The sequence below is a fragment of the Anser brachyrhynchus genome, assembly GCF_964034855.1.
Source record: "Anser brachyrhynchus genome assembly, chromosome: 22".
NCBI lineage: Eukaryota > Metazoa > Chordata > Aves > Anseriformes > Anatidae > Anser > Anser brachyrhynchus.
Genome location: NC_137715.1, coordinates 8,261,629 through 8,280,161, shown reverse-complemented (window position 1 = coordinate 8,280,161; position 18,533 = coordinate 8,261,629). Strand labels below are relative to the sequence as shown.

The 18,533-nt window shown below is 61.1% G+C and overlaps 1 protein-coding gene across 1 annotated transcript in view; it reads left to right on the top strand.

The window, feature by feature from the left end:
• The window catches only part of LOC308181641 (uncharacterized protein), a 19,501-nt gene extending 1,212 nt beyond the window's left edge, over nucleotides 1–18,289 (top strand). The window contains exon 2 of the mRNA XM_080565099.1: nucleotides 892–18,289. Coding sequence (XP_080421225.1) covers nucleotides 2,575–3,870 — 1,296 coding nt within the window. The 5' untranslated portion in view covers nucleotides 892–2,574 and the 3' untranslated portion in view covers nucleotides 3,871–18,289. The remainder of the gene's footprint in view (nucleotides 1–891) is intronic.
• The last annotated feature ends 244 nt before the right edge of the window (nucleotides 18,290–18,533 follow it).

The window sequence follows — 18,533 nt, the reverse complement described above, 5'->3', positions numbered from 1 at the left end:
TGAAGCCCCGGGCGCGCTGAAGACCCACCCCGGGGCGCGCTCGAGGACCCACCCCGGTGGCTAACCTGCGAGCCCCCGGGCGCCCCCGAGGACCCATCCCGGTGACCCTCGGAGGGCTCACAGGTGCCCCAGAGGATCCACCCCAGTGACCCCCGGCGGGCCCCCGGGTGCCCCTGAGGACCCACCCCGGTGACCCCCCGCTGGCCCCCAGGCGCCCCCGAGGACCCACCCCGGTGACCCCCGGCGAGGCCCAGGACGCCCCCGAGGACCCAGCCCGGTGACCCCTGGCGAGCCCCAGGACGCCCCCGAGGACCCACCCCGGTGACCCCCTGCAAGCCCCCAGGCGCCCCCGAGGACCCACCCCGGTGACTACCAGCGGGTCCACAGGCACTCCGAAGGACTCACCCCGGTGACTCCCATCGGGTCCACGGGCACCACCAAGGAGTACCCCACTGACTCACAGCGGGACCCCTAGGCCCCCCCCTAGGACTACCTCGCAGACTCCCAGCGGGTCCACGGGCACCCTCGAAGAGTACCCTGCTGACTCCCAGCAGGACTCTGGGCACCCCCGAGGACCCATCCTGGTGACTCCCGGCGGGTCCCCGGGCACCGGAAGGTCCCACCCCGGTGACTCCCAGCGGGTCCACGGGCACCCCCGAGGACCCACACCAGTGACTCCCGGCAGGTCCACGGGCAATGCCGTGGACTACACCGCTGACTCCCAGCGGGACCCCGGGCACCCCGGATGACCCACACCAGTGGCTCCGAGCGGGACCCCCGGGCACCCCCGAGGACCTACGCCGGTGACTCCCGAAGGGAACCCGGGCAACCCGGAGGACCCACCCCCGTTAGTCCCAGCAGGATCCCGGGCACCCCCGAGGACCCACCCAGGTGACCCCCATCGGGCCCCCGGGTGTCCCGGAGGACCCACCCCGGTGACCCCCAGCAGGATCCTGGGTACACCGGAGGACCCACCCCTGTGACCCTTGGCAGGCCCCTGGGCATCCCAGGGGCCTCACCCGGCCCCCTGGTGCCCTGGCAGACCCCTCCCGGTGACCCCCAGCGGGCCTCCAGGTGCCACGGCGTACCACCCCTGGCGATCTTGTGTGCCCTCGGGCTCCCCAACGGACTGTGTCCGTTGTCACCCAGTGGGCCCTTGGTTGCATTGGCGGACCCACCTCAGCGACCCCCGGTGGTCCCCGGGGCACCCTGGCGGAGGCTACCCAGCAACCCCTGCAGACCACCGGGCACCCTGGAGGACCCCCACTGGTGACCCCTGGCTGATCCACAGGCGCCCCAGTGGACACACCCCGGTGAAAACTGGCGGGCCCCCAGGTACCCCAGACGACCCCCACTGTTGACCCCCGAGGGGCCATCGGGCGCCCCAGCAGAACCCTCCCGGTGACCCCCGGAGGGCCCCCAGGCACCTCGTGGGACTCCGCCCAGCGACCCCCGGCAGCCCCCTGGCGCACCGGGGGATCCCCCCTGGTTACCCCCAGCAGGCCCCCAGGCACCCCAGCCTACCCCAAGTGGCAACACCAGGTGGGCCCCCGGGCACCCCGGCGGACACACATCGGCAACTCCCAGCGTGCCCCCGGGCACCCCAGCGAAACCCCCCCAGCGACCCCTGGCGGGTGCCCGGGCACCCTAGCGGACCCCACCCAGCGACCCCAGGCGGGCCCTTGGGAGCCCTGGTAGACCCCGCACGGTGACCCCTGGCAGGCCCCCGGGTGCCCCAGCAGACCCCGCCCAGGTGACCCCCAGTGGGCCCTTGGGAGCCCCAGTGGACCCTGCCCGGCAACCTCCTGTGGGCCCCCTGGCACCGCGGCAAACCCCACTCGGTGACCCCCGGTGGGCCCCAGGGGTGCTGCGGCAGACCCCACCTGGCAACCCCCAGCAGGTCCCAATGGCACCCCGCTGGACCCCGCCTTGCGACCCCCAGGGAGCCGCATGGGGTCCGCCGCAGGTCCTGGGGGTTCGGCGGGAGTCAGCGCCTGGGTCTGTGGAGGGCTTCGGGTGCCTGTTGGGATTCAGTGCCCAGGGTCCGCCACAGGCTCTGGCAGCCCGGTGGTATTCGGCCACGTGTCCGCCGCAGGGCCCGGGGGCCCACCGGAGGTCGCTGCCTGGGGTCCGCCGCGGGCTCCGGGGACCCGACAGGAGTCGGCGCCCGGGGTTCGCCGCGGGGCCTGGGGCCCCGGCAGGAAGCATCGCCCAGGGTCCACCGCGCGGCTTGGTGTCCCGGCAGGATTTGCCGCCTGTGGTCCACCGCAGGGCACTGGGTCCCGGTGGGAGTCGCCGGCTGGGGTCTGCCACAGGGCCTGGGGTCCCCGTGGGAGTCACTGGTCAGGGTCTACCATGGGGCCCGGGGGCCTGGTGGGAGTCTCTGCCCGGGGTCTGCCATGGGGTCTGGGGGCCCAGCGGGAGTCGGCGCCTGGGGTCTGCCAAGGGGCCCGGTAGCCCGGCAGGAGTCACCGCCCGGGGTCTGCTGCAGGGCCCGGGGACCCGGCAGAGTCAGCACCCAGGGTCCACCGCAGGGCCTGGGGGCTCAGCAGGAGTTGGCGCCCGGGGTCCGCCATGAAGCCTGGGGCCAAGGCGGGAGTTGCAGCCTGGGGTTCGCCATGGGACCCAGGGGCCTGGTGGGAGTTGCCACCCAGGGTCTGTCATGGGGCACGGTGGCCCAGAGGCAGTCATTGCCTTGGGTCTGCTGCAGGGCAGGGGGCCTGGCGGGAGTCGTTGCCCAGTGTCTGCCACGGGGTTCAGAGTCCCGGTGGGAGTCACCTCCAGGGGTCCACCTCGGGCCCCGGAGACCCAGCGGGAGTCACCTCCCGGGGTCCACCTCGGGCCCCGGAGTCCCGGCGGGAGTCGCCGCCCGGGGTCCGCAGCAGGGTACAGGGGCCCGGTGGGAGTCGCCACCCGGGGGATGCCGCGGGGCCCAGAGTCCACCAGGAGATGCCGCCCGGGGTCCGCTGCAGGGCCTTCCGGGGGTCCGGCAAGAGTTGCCGCCTGGGGTCCGCCGCAGGGCCTGGGGGCCCAGAGGGAGATGCCACCTGTGGTCCACCACAGAGCCCAGTGGCCCGGTGGGAGTTGCTGCCCGGGATCTGCCACGTGGCCTGGTGGCTCGGCAGGAGTCAGCGCCCGGGGTCTGCTGCAGGGCCCAGGGGCCCGGCGGGATTCGGCGCCAGGGTCCGCCACGGGGTCTGGGGGCCTGGCAGGAGTCGCCACCCGGAGTACGCCACAGGGTTGGGGGAACAGCGGGAGTCGGCACCCTGGGTGCGCCGAGGGGATCAGGGGCCCGGCGGCAGTCTGCGCACGGGGTTGGCTGTGGGGCCTGGAGGCCTGGCGGGAGTCAGAGGCTGGGGTCTGCCACGGGGCCCGGGATCCCGGCGGGAGTCAGCGCCTGGGGTCTGCCACGGGTCCTGGGGGCCAAGCAAGACTCTCCCCCCAGGGTCCGGTGCACAGCCCAGTGGCCCGGTGGGAGTCACTGCCCGGGCTCCGCCATGGGGCCCGGGGGCCTGGCATAAGTCGCCGCCGGGGTCTGCTGCAGAGCCCGGGGGGCCTGTGGGAGTCGGCACCCAGGGACAGCCACGGGGCCTCGGGCCCCAGTGGGAGTTGCCACCCAGGGACCGTCATGGAGCCCAGAGGTGTGGTAGGAGTCGGTTCCGAGGGTCCGCTGCGGGCTCCTGGGACTCAGCGGGAGTTGCCACCCAGGGGCCGCCGTGGGGCCCGGGGGACCGGCGGGAGTCGCTGCCCATGGTCAGCAGCGGGGCCCAAGGGCCCAGCAGGAGTTGCAGCCCGGGGTCTGCCTCGAGGCCTGGGGGCTCGGCGGGAGTCGCCGCCTGGGGTCCGCCGCAGGGCCCGGCGGCCCGGTAGGAGTCGCCACCCAGGGTCTGCCGCAGGGTCCGGGAGCCCAGTGTGAATGGCCGCCTGGGGTCTGCCGCAGGGCCCGGGGATTGGGCAGGAGTCAGCGCCTGGGGACCGCCGGGAAGCCCGGGTGCACGGCGGTAGTCAGTGCACGGGATCTGCCACAGAGTCCGGGTGGTCGGTGGGATTGAAAGCCCGGGGTCCTCTGCGGGTTCCAGGACCTTGGCGGGAGTTGGTATCTGGGGTCCACTGCAGGGTCTGGGGCCTCAACTGGAGTCATCACCCAGGGTCCACCGCGGTATCCAGGAGATCAGCAGGAGTCCGTGCTGGGGTCTGCCATGGGGTCTGGGGCCTCAGCAGGAGTTGGTGCCTGGGGTCCACCACAGGGTCCACCACGGTGTCCAGGGGCTTGGCAGGGTCAGGTCCAGGTTCTGGCACTGTGGCTCAGGGCTGGGGCTCAGTGCTGGTGCTCAGGTTTGAGGCACAGGATTGGCTCTCTGGGTAAGCTCCGGGTCAGGGGCTTGGGGTCAGGTCTGGGTCCGGGGCTCATCGTTGAGTCCTTGGTGGGGGCTTCTTGGTTGTGCCTGGGTTGTGGGCTCCAGGTTCAAAGGTCCAGGGTTGAGGGTCCAGGTCTGGGGCTTGGAGATGAGGCTCAGGTTTGTGGCTAGGGTTTAGAGATTGGGTTTGGAGCTCAGGTTTGGGGCTTGGGTTTAGAGCTCAGGGTTGGGGCTCAGGGTTATCTCCGGGTCTGGGATGAGCTTCTGGGTCAGGGGCTCAAGGTCAGCTCCGGGGCTGGGGCTTGGGGTTGGGGCTCAGGGTGAACTCTGCTGTCGAGGGTCCAGGGTCGAGGGTCCGGGGCTTAAGCCCAGGTCCAGGTCCTGTGCTTGGGGTTGGGTCCGGGTCCAGGGCTCGGGCCGAGGTCTGGATCCAGGAGTCGGGCCCAGGTCTGGGTCTAGGTCTGGGGCTTGGAGTAGGGTCTAGGTCTGGGGTTCGGGGTCTAGTCTGGGTCCATGTCTCAGGGTTTGGTTTGGGTCCGGGTCTGGACCTCGAGGTCAGGTCTGGGGCTGGGGCTCAGGGCTCGGGCTTGGGGTTAACTACAGTCTGGGGCCTGTTCCAGGGGTCATTTTGTTGGGGTCAGCTCCAGGATCAGGGTCAGCTCCAAGGTTGGGGCTCAAGGTCACCTCCTGGGTTGGGGCTCGGGGTCAGCTCCAGGTTCAGGGTCTCAACGTTAGCTCCAGGGTCAGGGACTCAGGATCATCTTCACAGTTGAAGGCTTGGGGTCAGCTCTGGGGTTGGGGCTTGGGGTCAGCTCTGGGGTGGCGCTCGGGGTCATTTCTGGGGTCAGGGTTCAGGGTCAGCTTCAGGGTCTGGGACTTGGGTCCGGGGCTCTGGATTAGCTCCAGGGTGTGGGTTCAGGGTCAGCTCCGGGTCTGGGGCACGAGGTCAAGGGTCTGGGGCTGGTGCTTGGCATTTGGGCTTGGGGCTAGCTCAGGTCTGGGGTCTGTTCCAGGCGTCATTTTGTCAAGGTCAGCTCTGGGTCGGGGTCAGCTCCGGGGTCAGGGCTCAAGGTCACCTCCTGGGTCAGGGCTCAGGGTCACCTCTGGGGTTGGGGCTCAGGGTCAGCTCCAGGTGTGGGCTCTAGGGTCAAGGGTCCGGGGCTGTGGATCAGAGCCTTGACTCAGGCCTGGGGCCTGGGTCTGGGGCTCGGTGTTGGCATTTGGGGTCAGCCCCAGGTCTGGGTCTTTGGGTCAGGTCCGGGTCCGGGGCTTGGGGTCAGGTCCGGGGTGGGTGCTCCAGGGTCGGGTCTGGGTTGGGGGCTCAGGGATCGAAGGTCCAGGTTTGAGTGTCCAGGGTAAGGGCCTGGAGTTGAGGCTCAGGGCTGGGGCTTGGGTTTGGGTCTCGGGGATCGAGCTTGGGGTTGGGTCTCGGGGTTTGCTCCAGGTCTGGTGTGAGCTCAGGGGTCAGGGGCGCAGAGTCAGCACCAGGGTCGGGGCTCAGGGTCATCTCCAGGGTCTGGGGCTTAGGTCCAGTGCTCAGGGTTAACTTTGGATTGGGGAATCTGGGTTCCACAGTCTGGGGTCAGCTCTGGGGTCAGGGGCTTGGGGTTGGGGCTCAAGGTTGGGGCTCGGAGTTGGGACTTGGGGTGAACTCCAGGCTAGAGGGTCCTGGGCTCAGGCACAGGTCTGGGTCTGGGGTCAGGGGCAGATCCGGGTCTGGGACTCTAGGGTCGGGTCCAGGTTGTGGGCTCCGGGGTTGGGTTCGGGACAATGGCTCCAGGTTCAAGGGTCCAGGGTTGAGGAATCAGGGTCGGGGCTCTGTGATCAAGGGTCCAGGGTGGGGGTTCAGGTTTGGGGCTTTGGGTTGGGCCTTGGGGTCAGGTCCAGGTCTGGGGGCTGGGGTCAGGGGCTCCGGGGTCGGGTCTGGGTCAGGGGCTCTGGGGTCGAAGGTCTGGGGTCAAGGGTCTGGGTTTGAGTGTCTGGGGTTGGGGCTTGGGGGTTTTGGCTCATATTTGCAGCTCAGGGTTGGGACTCAGGTTTGGGGCTCGGGGTTGGGGCTCAGGGTTAGCTCCAGCTCCAGGGTCAGCTCTGGGTTCAGGGTCTCAGGGTCAGCTCCAGAATTTGGGTCAGCTCCAAGTTCAGGGGCTCAGTGTCAGGGCTTGGAGTCGGGGCTCCAGGTCCAAGGTCCCTTCTGGGTGTTCGGGGCTAGGGGTCAGCTCCTTGGTTGGGATTCAGGGTCAGCTCTGGGGTCCAGGGCTCTGGCACACAACTCGGGGTCGGGTCCAGGGCTGGGGCTTGGTTTGGGGCTCGAGGGTCTGGGGTTCAGGCTCAGCGTTGGGGCTCGGGTCTATGGTCAGAGGTTGAGGGTCTGTGGTCAAGGGTCCAGGGTTGGGGCTCGGGTTTACCTCCGGGCCCGGTTTTGTTCTGGGGGTCATGGGTCAGGGTCAGCTCTGGGGTCAAGGTCAGCTCTGGGGTCAGCAAATTGGGGTCGGGGTTTTGGTTTGGTGCTCAGGGTCAAGGCTTAGGATTTGGTTCTGGGGTCGGGGCTCCAGGTCTAGGGTCCGTTCCAGGGATTAGGGGCTTGGGGTCAGCTCCGGGGTTGGGAGTTTGGGGTCAGCTCTGGGGTCAGGGCTTGGGGTGACCTCCGGGGTGGGGCTCGGGGTCAGCTCCAGGGTCTGGGGCTCGGGTCTGGGGTTTGGGTTTAGCTTCAGGGTTGGGGCTCTGGGGTCAAGGGTCTGGGGTCAAGGGTCTGGGGTCAAGGGCCTGGGATCGAGGGTCTGGGGTCAAGGGTTAGTGGTCAAGGGTCTGGGGTTGGGGCTCAGGTTTGGTGCTCAGGTTTGGATCCAGTCCGGGGTCTGTTCTGGGGGTCTGTAAAAGGGGTTGTTTTGTCAGGGTCAGCTCCAGTGTCCAGGTCAGCTCCAAAGTCCGGGGCTCAGGTCCAGGACTCGGGATTAGCTCCGGGGTGGGGACTCAGGGTCTGTTCTGTGGTCAGCTCTGGAGTCAAAGGTCCTGGGTCAGCTCAGGGTTTGGGGGCTTGGGGTCGGGGACTTGGGGTCGGGGCTCAGTTCCGGGGGTCAGGGTCATCTCTGGGTTCTGGGCACAGGGTCAAGGGTCTGGGGTCGAGGGTCTGGGGCTGCAGCTTGGGGTTGGGGCTCGTGGTTTGTGGTCGGGCTTAGCTCCAGGTGTGGGATCTTTTCCAGGGTTGTGGGCTCAGGGTCAGCTCCGGGGTGGGGGCTACGGGATCAAGGGTCTGGGGATGGGGCTCTGGGTTGGGGCTCAGAGTTAGCTCCGGGTACAGGTCCGAGGTCTGTTTAGGGGGTTGGGGTAAACTCTGGGGTTGGGGCTCAGGGTCAGCTCTGGGGTGGGTGTTCTGGGGTCGAGGGTCCAGGGTTTGGGCTTGGGGTTGGGGCTCAGGGTCAGCTCCGGGTCCTGGTCTGCGGTCTGTTTCAGGGGTTGGAGTCACCTCCGTGTCAGTCCAGGTCTTGGGGTCAGCTCTGGATCCAGGGCTCAGGGTCATCTCCAGCATGGGGGATCCAGGGTCGAGGGTCTGAGGCTGGGGCTCGTGGCTGCAGCTCATGGCTCAGGCTCAGGGTTGGAGTTGGGGTGGGTGCTGAGGGTCAGCTCCAGGTCGAGGGCTTGGGGTCAGCTCTGTGTCTGGGTGTTTGGGTCAGGCCTGGTTCTGGGGTTTGGAGTCTGGTCCAGGGTGGGTGCTCCAGGGTCGGGTCCAGGCTGGGGGCTCCAGGGTCGGGTCCAGGCTGGGGGCTCAGGGTTTGAAGGTCCGGGTTCAAGTTTCCGGGGTTAGAGCTTGGATTTGAGGTTCAGGGTTGGGGCTCGGGGTTAGCTCTGGAGAGGGGACTCCAGGATTGACAGTCCAGGTTCAGCTCTGGGGTTGGGGGCTTGGGGCTGGGGCTTGAGTTCGGGGCTCGGGGTTGGGGCTCGGGGTGAACTCCAGGGTCAAGGGTCCTGGGGCCGGGCACAGGTCTGGGGCTGGGCTCAGGGTTGGATCTGGGTCTGGGGCTCCAGGGTCAGGTCCGGGTCGTGGGCTATGGGGTTGGGTCCAGGTTGGTGGCTCCGGGGTCAGGGGCTCCAGGGTCGAGGGTCCAGGGTGAGAGCTTGGGGCTGGGGCTCAGGGTTGGGCCTTGGGTTCGGGTCTGGGTCTGGTACCGGGGGACAGGTTTTGGGGCTCTGGTCGGGTCTGGGGCTCTGGGGTCAAGGCTCCAGGCTCGAAGGTCCAGGCTTGAAAGTCTGGGGCTGGGGCTCAGGGCTGGGCATCAGAGTTGGGGCTTGAGGTCGGGTCCGGGTGTGGGGGTTCGGCCTGGGTCTGGTTCAGAGCTCAGGGTTGGGTCTGGGTCTGGGTCCACAACTGGGTTCATATCCAGTTTCAGGGCTCAGACTTGGGCTCAGGTCCATGTCTAGGTCCGGGTCCCTGTCCATGGCTCAGACTCGGGTCCAGGTCCAGGGCTCGGGCTCAGTTCCGGGTCCAGAGCTCAGGCTCGGGTCCAAGTCTGGGCCTCAGTCTCTGGTCCAGGTCCGGGTCCGTGAGTTGGGCTCAGGTCCAGGTCCAGGACTCGGGCTCAGGTCCGGGTCCAGGGCTCGAGTTCAGGTCTGGGGCTGGGTCTCGAGGCTGAACCTCAAGGCTGGGATTCAGGGATTGTGATCGGGGTCCAGAGTCCAGGGTCCAGGTTTGAGGGTCTGGGGTTGGGTCTTGTGGTTAGCTGCGGGTCCCAGGTCTGTTCCACGGGTCGGGGGTTGGGGTCTGTTCCAGGGGTCAGGGGTCAGGGTCAGCTCTGGGGTTGGGGTAAGCTCCAGAGTCGGCAGCTCAGGGTCAGGGACTCAGGGTCAGGGCTTGGGATCAAGGCTCAGGGTTGGGTCTCGGGGTTGGGGCTCTGGGTTCGGGGTCTGTTCTGGGGGTTGGGGCCTTGGACTCAGGTCCGGGGTGGTGGCTACGGGGTCAAGGGTCCAGGGTCAAGTGTCTGGGGTTGAGGGTCTGGGATCGAGGGTCCTGGGCTGGGACTTGGGGTTGGGGCTCGGGGTAAGCTCCGGGTCTGGGGTCTGTGCTGGGGGTTACTGGCTGTGCCAGCTCTGTGGTGGGGGCTCTGGGGTTGAGGGTCTGGGGTTGGGGCTTGGGGTTCGGGCTCAAGGTTAGCTCTGGGTCCAGTTCCGGGGTCTGTTTCGGGGGTCAGGGTCAACCTTGGTGTCAGGTCTTGGGGTCACCTCTGGGTCAGTCTGGGGCTCAGGGTCAGCTCTGAGGTCAGGGGCTTGGGTCTGGGGCTCAGGGTTAGCTCCAGAGTGGAGGCTCCGGGGTCAAGGGTCCTGGGCCAGCTCTGGGGTCGGGGGCTCAGGCTCATGGCTCGGGAACATGGGCTCAGCATCGAGGCTTGGGGTGATCTCTGTGTTCAAGGGTCCAGGGTCAGGATCCGGGGTTGAGGGCCTGGGGCTCGAGTCCAGGTCCAGGTCCGGGGCTCAGGCCAGGTTCCGAGTCCAAGGCTTGGGATCGGATCCAGGTCCAGGACTCAGGGTCAGGTCCGGGTTTGGGGCTCAGGGTCAAGGGTCTGGGGTTGAGGGTCCGGGTTTGAGGGTCCGGGCTTGAAAGTCCAGGGCTGGGGCTCGGGGTTGGGGCTCAGGTTTGGGGCTTGAGGTCAGGTCCGGGTCCAGGGCTCAGGGTTGGGTCTGAGTCTGGGTCTGGGGCTCAGACTCGTGTCCGGTTTAGGGGCTCGAGCTCAGGTCCGGGTGTGGGTCTTTGTCCAGGTCAATGGCTCGGGCTTGGGTCCAGGTCCGTGGCTCAGGCTCAGGTCTGGGTCCAGGTCCAGGTTGATGGCTTGGTTCCAAGGCTCAGGCTCAGGTCCAGGTCTGGGTCCGTGGCTCAGGCTCAGGTCCGGGTCCAGGTCCGGGGCTCAATGTCAGGTCTCTGTCCAGGCCTTGGGACTGGGGCTTGAGGCTGGGATTCAGAGATGGGGCTCAGGGTTGAGGGTCCGGGTTGAGGGTCCGGGTTCAAGGGTATGGGGTTGGGCCTTGGGGTTAGCTGTGGATTAAGGGTCTGTTCCACGGGTTGGGGTCAGCTCCGGATCGGGGGCTTGGGGTCAGTTCTGGGTGGGGGCTCCAGGGTCAAGGGTCCGTGGCTGGGTTTCGGGGTTGGGGCTCGGGGCTGTGTCTCGGGGCAGGGGCTCAGGGTTGGGGCTCAGGGTTGGGGCTCGGGTTTGGCAGTCTGTGTCAGCTCTGTGTCCAGGTCTTTGGGTCAGGTCCGGGTCCAGGTCTCAGAGACGGGTGCTGGGTGGGGCTCTGGGGTCAGGTCTGGGTTGTGGGCTCCGGATACAAAGGTCCAGGGTCAAGGGTCTGGGATTGGTGCTCGGAGTTGAGGCTCAGGTTTGGGGCTCGGGTTTAGAGCTCAGGGTTGGAGCTTGGGGTTGGGGCTCTGGGTGAGCTCCGGGTCTGGGGTCAGCTCCGGGGTCAGGGTCTTGGTGGTCAGCTCTGGGGTTGGGGCTTGGTGTTGGGTCTTGGAGTGAACTCTGGGGTCGAGGGTCCAGGGTCAAGGGTCCAGGTCCAGATCCTGTGCTTGTGGTCGATTCTGGGTCCGCGACTCGGGGTCGGGTTTGATTCTGGAGCTCGGCCTGAGGTCTGGATCTGGGAGTTGGTCCCGGGTCCGGGTCCAGGTCCGGGGCTCCGGGTCAGGTCTGGGTCTGGGGCTCAGGGTCTGGTCTGGGTCCACGTCTCAGGGTTGAGTCCATGTCCGGGTCCGGGGCTCAGGTTCGGGTCTGGGTCTAGGGCTTTGGGTTGGGTCTGGGTTTGGGTCCTGGGCTCGAGGTTGGGTCTGGCACTGGGGCTCAAGGCTGGGATTTGGGGATGGGGCCTGGGCTCCAGGGCCAAGTGTCCGGTACGAGGGTCTGGGTTTGTGTCTCATAATTAACTGCAGGTCTGGGGTCTGTTCCAGGGGTCAGGGATTGGGGTCTGTTTCGAGGTCAGGGGTCAGGGTCAGCTCCAGGGACAGGGTCAGCTCCAGGGTCGGCAGCTTGGGCCAGGGACTCAGCGTTGGGGCTCGGGGCCAAGGCTCAGGGTTGGGATTTGGGGTCATGGCTCTGGGTCCAGGGTCCATTCTGGGTGTCAGGGGCTCAGGATCAGCTCTGGGGTGCGGTCTCCGGGGTCAAGGTTCTGGGGTTGGGGCTTGGGGCTGGGGCTCAGGGTCAGGTCCAGGTCTGGGCCCAAGGTCTGTTTTGGGATTTGGGGTCAGCTCCAGAGTTGGGGCTTGGGGTCAGTTCCAGGTCCAGGGCTTGGGGTCATCTCCAGGGTGGGGTCTCCAGGGTTGAGGGTCCGGGGCTGGGGCTCAGGTATGGGTCAGGGTTGGGGCTCGGGTTTGGGGCACAGAGTTAGCTCCAGGTCCCGGCCAAGGTCAGTTTTGGGGCTTGGGGTCAGCTCCAGGGTCAGGACCTGGGGTCAGCTCTGGGTCCGGGTCTTTGGGTCAGGTCCGGGTCTGGAGCTCGGGGTCAGGTCCAGGGTGGCGCTCCGTGGTCAGATCCAGGTTGGGTGATCTGGGTTTGAAGGTCTGGGGTCGAGGGTCTGTGGTTGGGGCTTGGAGTTGAGGCTCAGTGTTGGGGCTAATTTTTGGGTCTCGGGGTTGGAGCTCGGGGTTAGCTCCAGGTCCGGGGTCAGCTTCGGGGTGGGGGCTCCACAGTTGAGTGTCTGGGGCTGGGGCTCAGGGCTGGGGCTCAGGGCTGGGGCTCGGGGTCTGGTCCAGGTCTGCATCTCAGGGTCGGGTCTGGGTCCAGGTCCGGGGCTCAGGTTCGAATCTGGGTCTGGGTCCGCATCTCAGGGTTGGGTCTGGGTCAGGGTCCTGGGTCTGGGGTTAAGGGTCTGGGGTCTCAGGGCTGGGTCTCGGGGTTGGGTCAGGTCCAGGTCCATGTCTTGGGGTCAGGTCCTGGGTGGGGGTTCCTTGGTCGGGTCCAGGTTGGGGGCTCCAGGTTCGAAGGTCCAGGATTGAGGGTCCAGGTTTGGGGCTCGGTGTTAAGGCTCAGGGTTGGGGCTTGGGTTTAGAGCTCAGGGTTGGAGCTCACGTTTGGGGCTCGGGGTCAGTTCTGGGTCCGGGGTGATCTCCGGAGTCAGGGGCTCGGGGTCAGCTCCAGGGTAGGAGCTTGGGGTTGGGGCTTGGGGCAAACTCTGGGGCCGAGGGTCCAGGGTCAAGGGTCCAGGGCTTGGGCCCAGGTCCAGGTCCTGTGCTCGGGGTCGAGTCCGAGTCCGGGACTTGGGGTCGGGTCCAGGTCTGAGGCTCAGGCTGAGGTCCAGGACCGGGGGTAGGGCTGTGGTCTGAATCCAGGGGTTGGGCCCGGGTCTGGGTCTGGGTCCAGGGCTCAGAGCTGGGTCTGGGTCTGGGACGTGGGGTCTGGTCCGCGTCTGCACCTCAGGGTTTGGTCTGGGTTCAGGTCTGGGGCTCGAGGTCAGGTCCGTGTCTGGGGCTCGGGGCTGGGGCTCGAGGCTGAGATTCAAGGATGGGGCTCAGGGTCCAGAGTCCAGGGTCCAGGGTCTGGGTTCAAGGGTCTGGGGTTGGGCCTCAGGGTTAGCTGCAGGCCCTGGGTCTGTTCCAGGGGTCGGGATCCGTTCTGGGGGTCAGGGGTCGGGGTCAGCTCTGGGGTCAGGGTCAGCTCCAAGGTCAGCTGCTCAGGGTCGGGGATTCGGGGTCAGGGCTCGGGTCAAGGCTTGGGATTGGGATTCAGGGTTGGGGCTCCGGGTCCAGTGTCCATTCCGGGGGTTGGGGTCTTGGGGTCAGCTCTGGGGTGGGGGCTCCGGGGTCGAGTGTCTGGGTTCGAGTGTCCAGGGTCAAGGGTCCGTGGCTGGGGTTCAGGGTTGGGGCTCGCAGCTGGGGCTCAGGGTTAGCTCCAGGGTGGGGGCTCCGGGGTCGAGGGTCCAGGTTTGGGGCTTGGGGTGAGCTCTGGGTCCAGGTCCAGGGTCCATTTTGGGGGTCAGGGACAGCACAGGGGTCAGGGCTCGGGGTCACCTCCGGGTCAGTCCGGGGCTCAGGGTCAGCTCCTGGTCCAAGGCTCGAGGTCAGCTCTGGGATTGGGGCTTCGGGATTGAGGGCGCGGGGTCGAGGGTCCAGGGCTGGGTCTTGGGGCTTGGGCTTGGGGCTGGGGCTTGGGTTTGCGTCAGGGTTGGGGCTTGGGGTCAGCTCTGGGTTCGGGGTCAGCTCTGGGGTCAGTGGCTCAGGGTTGGGGACTCGGGGTCAGGGCTCTGGATCGGTACTTCAGGTCTGGGGTTGGGTCCAGGGGTTGGGGGTTCAGGGTCAGACCCAGGGTCAGGGTCTCGGGGTCAGCTATGGCGTCAGGGCTCGGGGTCAGCTCCGGGTCTGGGGTCAGCGCTGAGGTCAGCGGCTCGGGGTCAGGGACGCAGGATCAGGGCTCGGGATCGGTACTCCAGGTCCGGGGTTGGGTCTGGGGCTTGGGGGCTCAGGGTCTGATCCAGGGTCAGGGTCTCAGGGTCAGCTCTGGCATCAGGGCTGGGGGTCAGCTGGGGGGTGGGGTCTCTAGGGTTGAGGGCCTGGGGTTAAATGTCTGGGGAAGAGGGCCCGGGGTCGAGGGTCCGGGGCTGGGGCTCGTAGTCAAGGCTCTGTGTTCTCTCCAGGTCCGGGGTCTGTTCTGGAGGTTTGGGGTTGGGATCTGTTCTGGTGGTTGGGTGTCAGGGTCAGCTCTGGGGTTGGGGGTCTCGGGATAAGCTCTGGGATCTGGGGCTCGGGTTCTGGAGTTCAGGTCCAGAGTTCATATCCGGAGTTAGCTCTGGGGTTGGGGCTCAGCGTCAGGGCTCAGGTCGGGGCTTAGGGTCAGGGTTCGGGGTCTGAGGCTCAAGGTCCAGGTTATGTGGTCCAGGACTCAGGGTCAGGGTTTGGGGTTAGCTCAGGGTTTCAGCTCTGGGGTTTAGGTCTGCAGTTCAGGTCTGGGGTTAGCTGTGGGGTTAGCTCCATGGTCGGGGCTTTGTTCTGGGGATCGGGGGTTGGGTTCGGGTCTGGGGTTTGGGGGTCAGTGTCAGCTCCGGGGTCAGGGTCAGCTCTGGGGTCAGGAGCTCGGAGTCAGGGATCGGGGTCAGGGCTTGTGGTCAGGGCTCTGAATCTGGGGTCCATTCTGGGGGTTGGGGGCTCAGGGTCAGCTCCAGGGTCAGGGGCTCGGATCAGGGGCCTTATTTCATCTTCGACCTTCCTCGATGTTCTATAACCATCTTTGACTTTCTTTAAACTTTTTCGGCCTTCTTTGACATTCTTCGAACTTCTTAAAACTTCTATCAGATTCTTTGAACTTCTTTGCCCGTTTTTGAACTTCTTCGACCTTCTTCGAACTTCTTTGACCTTCTTTGACCTTCTTCGACCTTCTTCGACCTTCCTCGAACCTTCTTTGAACTTCTTCGAACTTCTTTGAACTTCTTTGACCTTCTTTGAACTTCTTTCACCTTCTTTCACCTTCTCTGACCCTCTTTCTGCCTTTTGAACTTCTTTCACCTTCTCTGACCCTCTTTACGCCTTTTGGCCTTCTTTCAACTTCCTTCTGACTTGTGACCTCTTTTTGACCTTCTTTCCACCTTCTCTAACCCTCTTTACCTTCTTTTCGTGTTTTTGTTCTTTGAACTTCTTTCACCTTCTCTGACCCTCTCTAACTTCTTTCTGCCTTTACCTTTTTGACCTCCTTTCACTTTCTCTGACCCCTTTTACCTTCTTTTCGTGTTTTGACCCTCTCTAACCCTCTCCGACCCTCCCTCCACCATTTGACCTACCCTGAACTTGCTTTCATTCCTGAACTTCTCAGATATTCTTTTCCCAGACTTTCAGCCACCTCGCCTTCTCCGACCATCTCTGACTACATATTCGCCTGTTGACCTTCTTTCACCTTCTTTCTGCCTTTTGACTTTCTTTCACCTTCTTTCACCTTCTCTGACTCTCTTCACCTTCTTTTTGCTTTTTGACCCTCTCTGACCCTCTCTAACCCTCTCTGACCCTCCCTCCACCATTTGACCTACCCTGAACTTGTTTTTATTCCCAAACTTCTCAGATATTCTTTTCCCAGATTTTCAGCCTCCTCACCTTCTCTGACCCTCTCTGACTACACAGTCGTCTTTTGACCTTCTTCGAACTTCTTTGACCTTCTTTGAACTTCTTTGACATTATTGATTTTCTTTGACCTTCTTTGACCATCTTTGACCTTCTTTGAACTTCTTTGACCTTCTTCGACCTTCTTCAACCTTCTTTCACCTTCTTAGATCTTCTTTGAGCTTTTTCGACTTTGAGTTTCTTCTTTGAGCTTCTTCGACCTTCTTTTAGCTTCTTCTTTGAGCTTCTTCGACCTTCTTTGGCCTTCTTTGACCGTCTTCAAACTTCTTCTGCCTTCTTTGACCTTCTTTGACATTATTGATTTTCTGTAACCTTCTTTGACCTTCTTTGACCTTCTTTGATCTTCTTTGAACTTCTTCTACGTTCTTTGACCTTGTTCAACCTTCTTTCACCATCTTTCACATTCTTTCACCTTCTCTGGCCCTCTTTCTGACTTTTGACCTTCTTTGACCTTCTTTGACCTTCTCTGACCTTCTCTGACCCTCTCTACCGTCTTTTTGCCCTTTGACCCCTTTTTTGCTGAATTGTTCAAGCTACAGGAGTTACATACATTCAAGACATACATAGTCATTAGATTTCCGAGAAGTATTCAACATATTCACAATGTTTCCCATAACTAATTAAAATATGTAAATGTCCCTGATGCATGTGCAATTGTTTCTAATGGTGGTCTTCCAGATGTCTATGGTTGTTGTTGATAGTCTTCCTCACTATGTTCACTGCTTGAATCCACTTCTTGCGTATGCTCAGACCACCATGTTCTTTCTTATCTTGTTGTTTCAACTTAGGCATAAATACTAAGCTAAGTCATTTACACATCCAAGGACATGGGCATAAAATGAGTTCCTAACCTATTCTTTTTCATACTTATCCTCCAGGCCTAGGTTTTGTTGCCTCCTGCCCTGGGATACAATTCTGTGTGGTCTTACAGGTAAAGATGACTAATTAGTGAGTAAGGTAACACTAGAGATACAAGGTTTCTAAACTTCCTTCTATCTAACTAAACATAGTAAATGTTTGGCCTATCTGTTTCATAAAACATTTTGGTTTTGGCTCTATTATTCTATTATGGAGAGAACTATATGTCCTTCTGATTCAGTATCACTAGCCCCTAGACATTGCAGCCATCTCACATGCACACACCAACACTCACTCTAGTATCTGATTTTTTGGGACACACACCATTCCCATCCCAGTGGTTGGTGAGGATAATCTTACTGAAATAAACATTCCCACATTCCATGCACACATATCAATTAGGGTGTCTGACCAGGTTTATTTCTCATTACTGCTGTGGGGGCCCAGGGAGGACAGTCCTGGATGACCCACTCAGAAGTAGCTGATGTTCAAAGTATCCTTGGGCTAAATTAAGGTGACATAACACCAAATGATCTATCAAAATTTTTTATTGATGACAGAAACTATTCTGGCAGAAACTGATTAAACCTTGTTTTTAACTGGAGCTATTTAAACCTTGTTATTTTTAAAAAGGCTGAACTGCCCATAACATACATTGTTGGGGAGAGAGAGAGAGAGAGAGTTATAAAGAGTTAGAAAGGTAGAAGTAGAGGAAAGGTCCAGATAACCACCCTGGGTTCCAGTGATATCTCTGCTCCAGTTGTTGTTGTGTCTGTGATGGTGGTGGGTGCACATGATTTGTGCACCTCTGATTTGTGCTATTTATGAGTTAATCCCCACCTCCAGCTCTTGCTTTGTATACTAATTATTCCAAGACTGTGTCCCAAGACCTTCTTGAAAGGTTGTTGGTGTGGTGGTTGCTGATGCCTTTTCTCCCGCAGCTACATAAACACTGGTGCCAAGGTGTCTCAGATGCTTACCAGAGATAAGAAAATAGGCTCCAGGAAAGTGGTATTGCACCTGCCCTTGTCATTTATTAACCAGGTATGTGTCTCTCTATAGTTGTGTTTATGGCTTCCTCCTTTTCTCATCATTCATTTTGTTTTCATTGAAAAGGCCCTTGACCACATACTCTTAAAGGAACAGATGTTTTCTCCTTCCATATAATTTTACAGTATTTACTGGATATCAGATCTTACTCTGGTTCTGGTCCAAATGAGCTGAATAGATCTCTTGGCATTTATCTCCAACCCTGTGATATGAAAAACATAAGATTGTGTCAATGTAGGTGTAACAGACATTTTATTGTTACAGCAAGACTGAAATATTCTTTGTACTGCACGATTGTTGGAAATTACAGTTCTTTCACATACAACTTCAGTCAGTTATGAATAACTAGTCCTGTAAAGGTTTGGACAACTCTTTTTTAGTAATAGCCAATATTCCAATATAATTTTGAAAAGAAAAATATATATATATTATGCCATTATTATGATTTAAATAAAAATGTATATTCCTCCACCAAGATCCTTGTATCAGAGCAGAATAGTTTTATGATGTGTTGGGTTTAGTCATCAAAGCACTCCCATGAATAGGAAGGATCCATTCACACACAAAACCAACTCTATAACAGTAAGAATCTGAACTTCCCTTTCACCAGCCATAGAGCCAGTTCTTCAAAATCTTGAAGTCACAGATATGTCTGAATTCTTATGCATGTAGAATTAAATATCTACTAAGGTAATACGGAAATTAATCACTTCATAAGCTTAATATTAATCCTATATATTTCTTAATCTGTATATACTTCTGATACAGAATTCATAATTAAGAATAAAAAAAAATAAAAAAAAAAAAGTGAAGATGTCCTTGTCATTCTAGGTATATAGGCTGTATATTGTACATTGCCAACCAGCTGATTAACATTGGGAATGCAAGCAGCATGAAGGAATTCATTCTTCTCAGATTCTCAGAAAATAAAGTAATTCAGAAAATATGTTTTGTTATGGTTTTTTTTTTCTTCTCTATGATTATCATGCCAGGAAATCTGCTCATTTTTGTCGGTTTAGTGAGCAGTCAACATCTGAAACTGCACATGTATTTCTTCCTTTCCTACCTGTACTTTGTAGATATTTGTTACACTTCTGTCACAGCTCCCAAAATGACTGCTGACTTCCTCATTGAAAATAAAAAACAGCCCATTTGTGGATTGTATAGCACAGATGTTCAGGGTACATTTC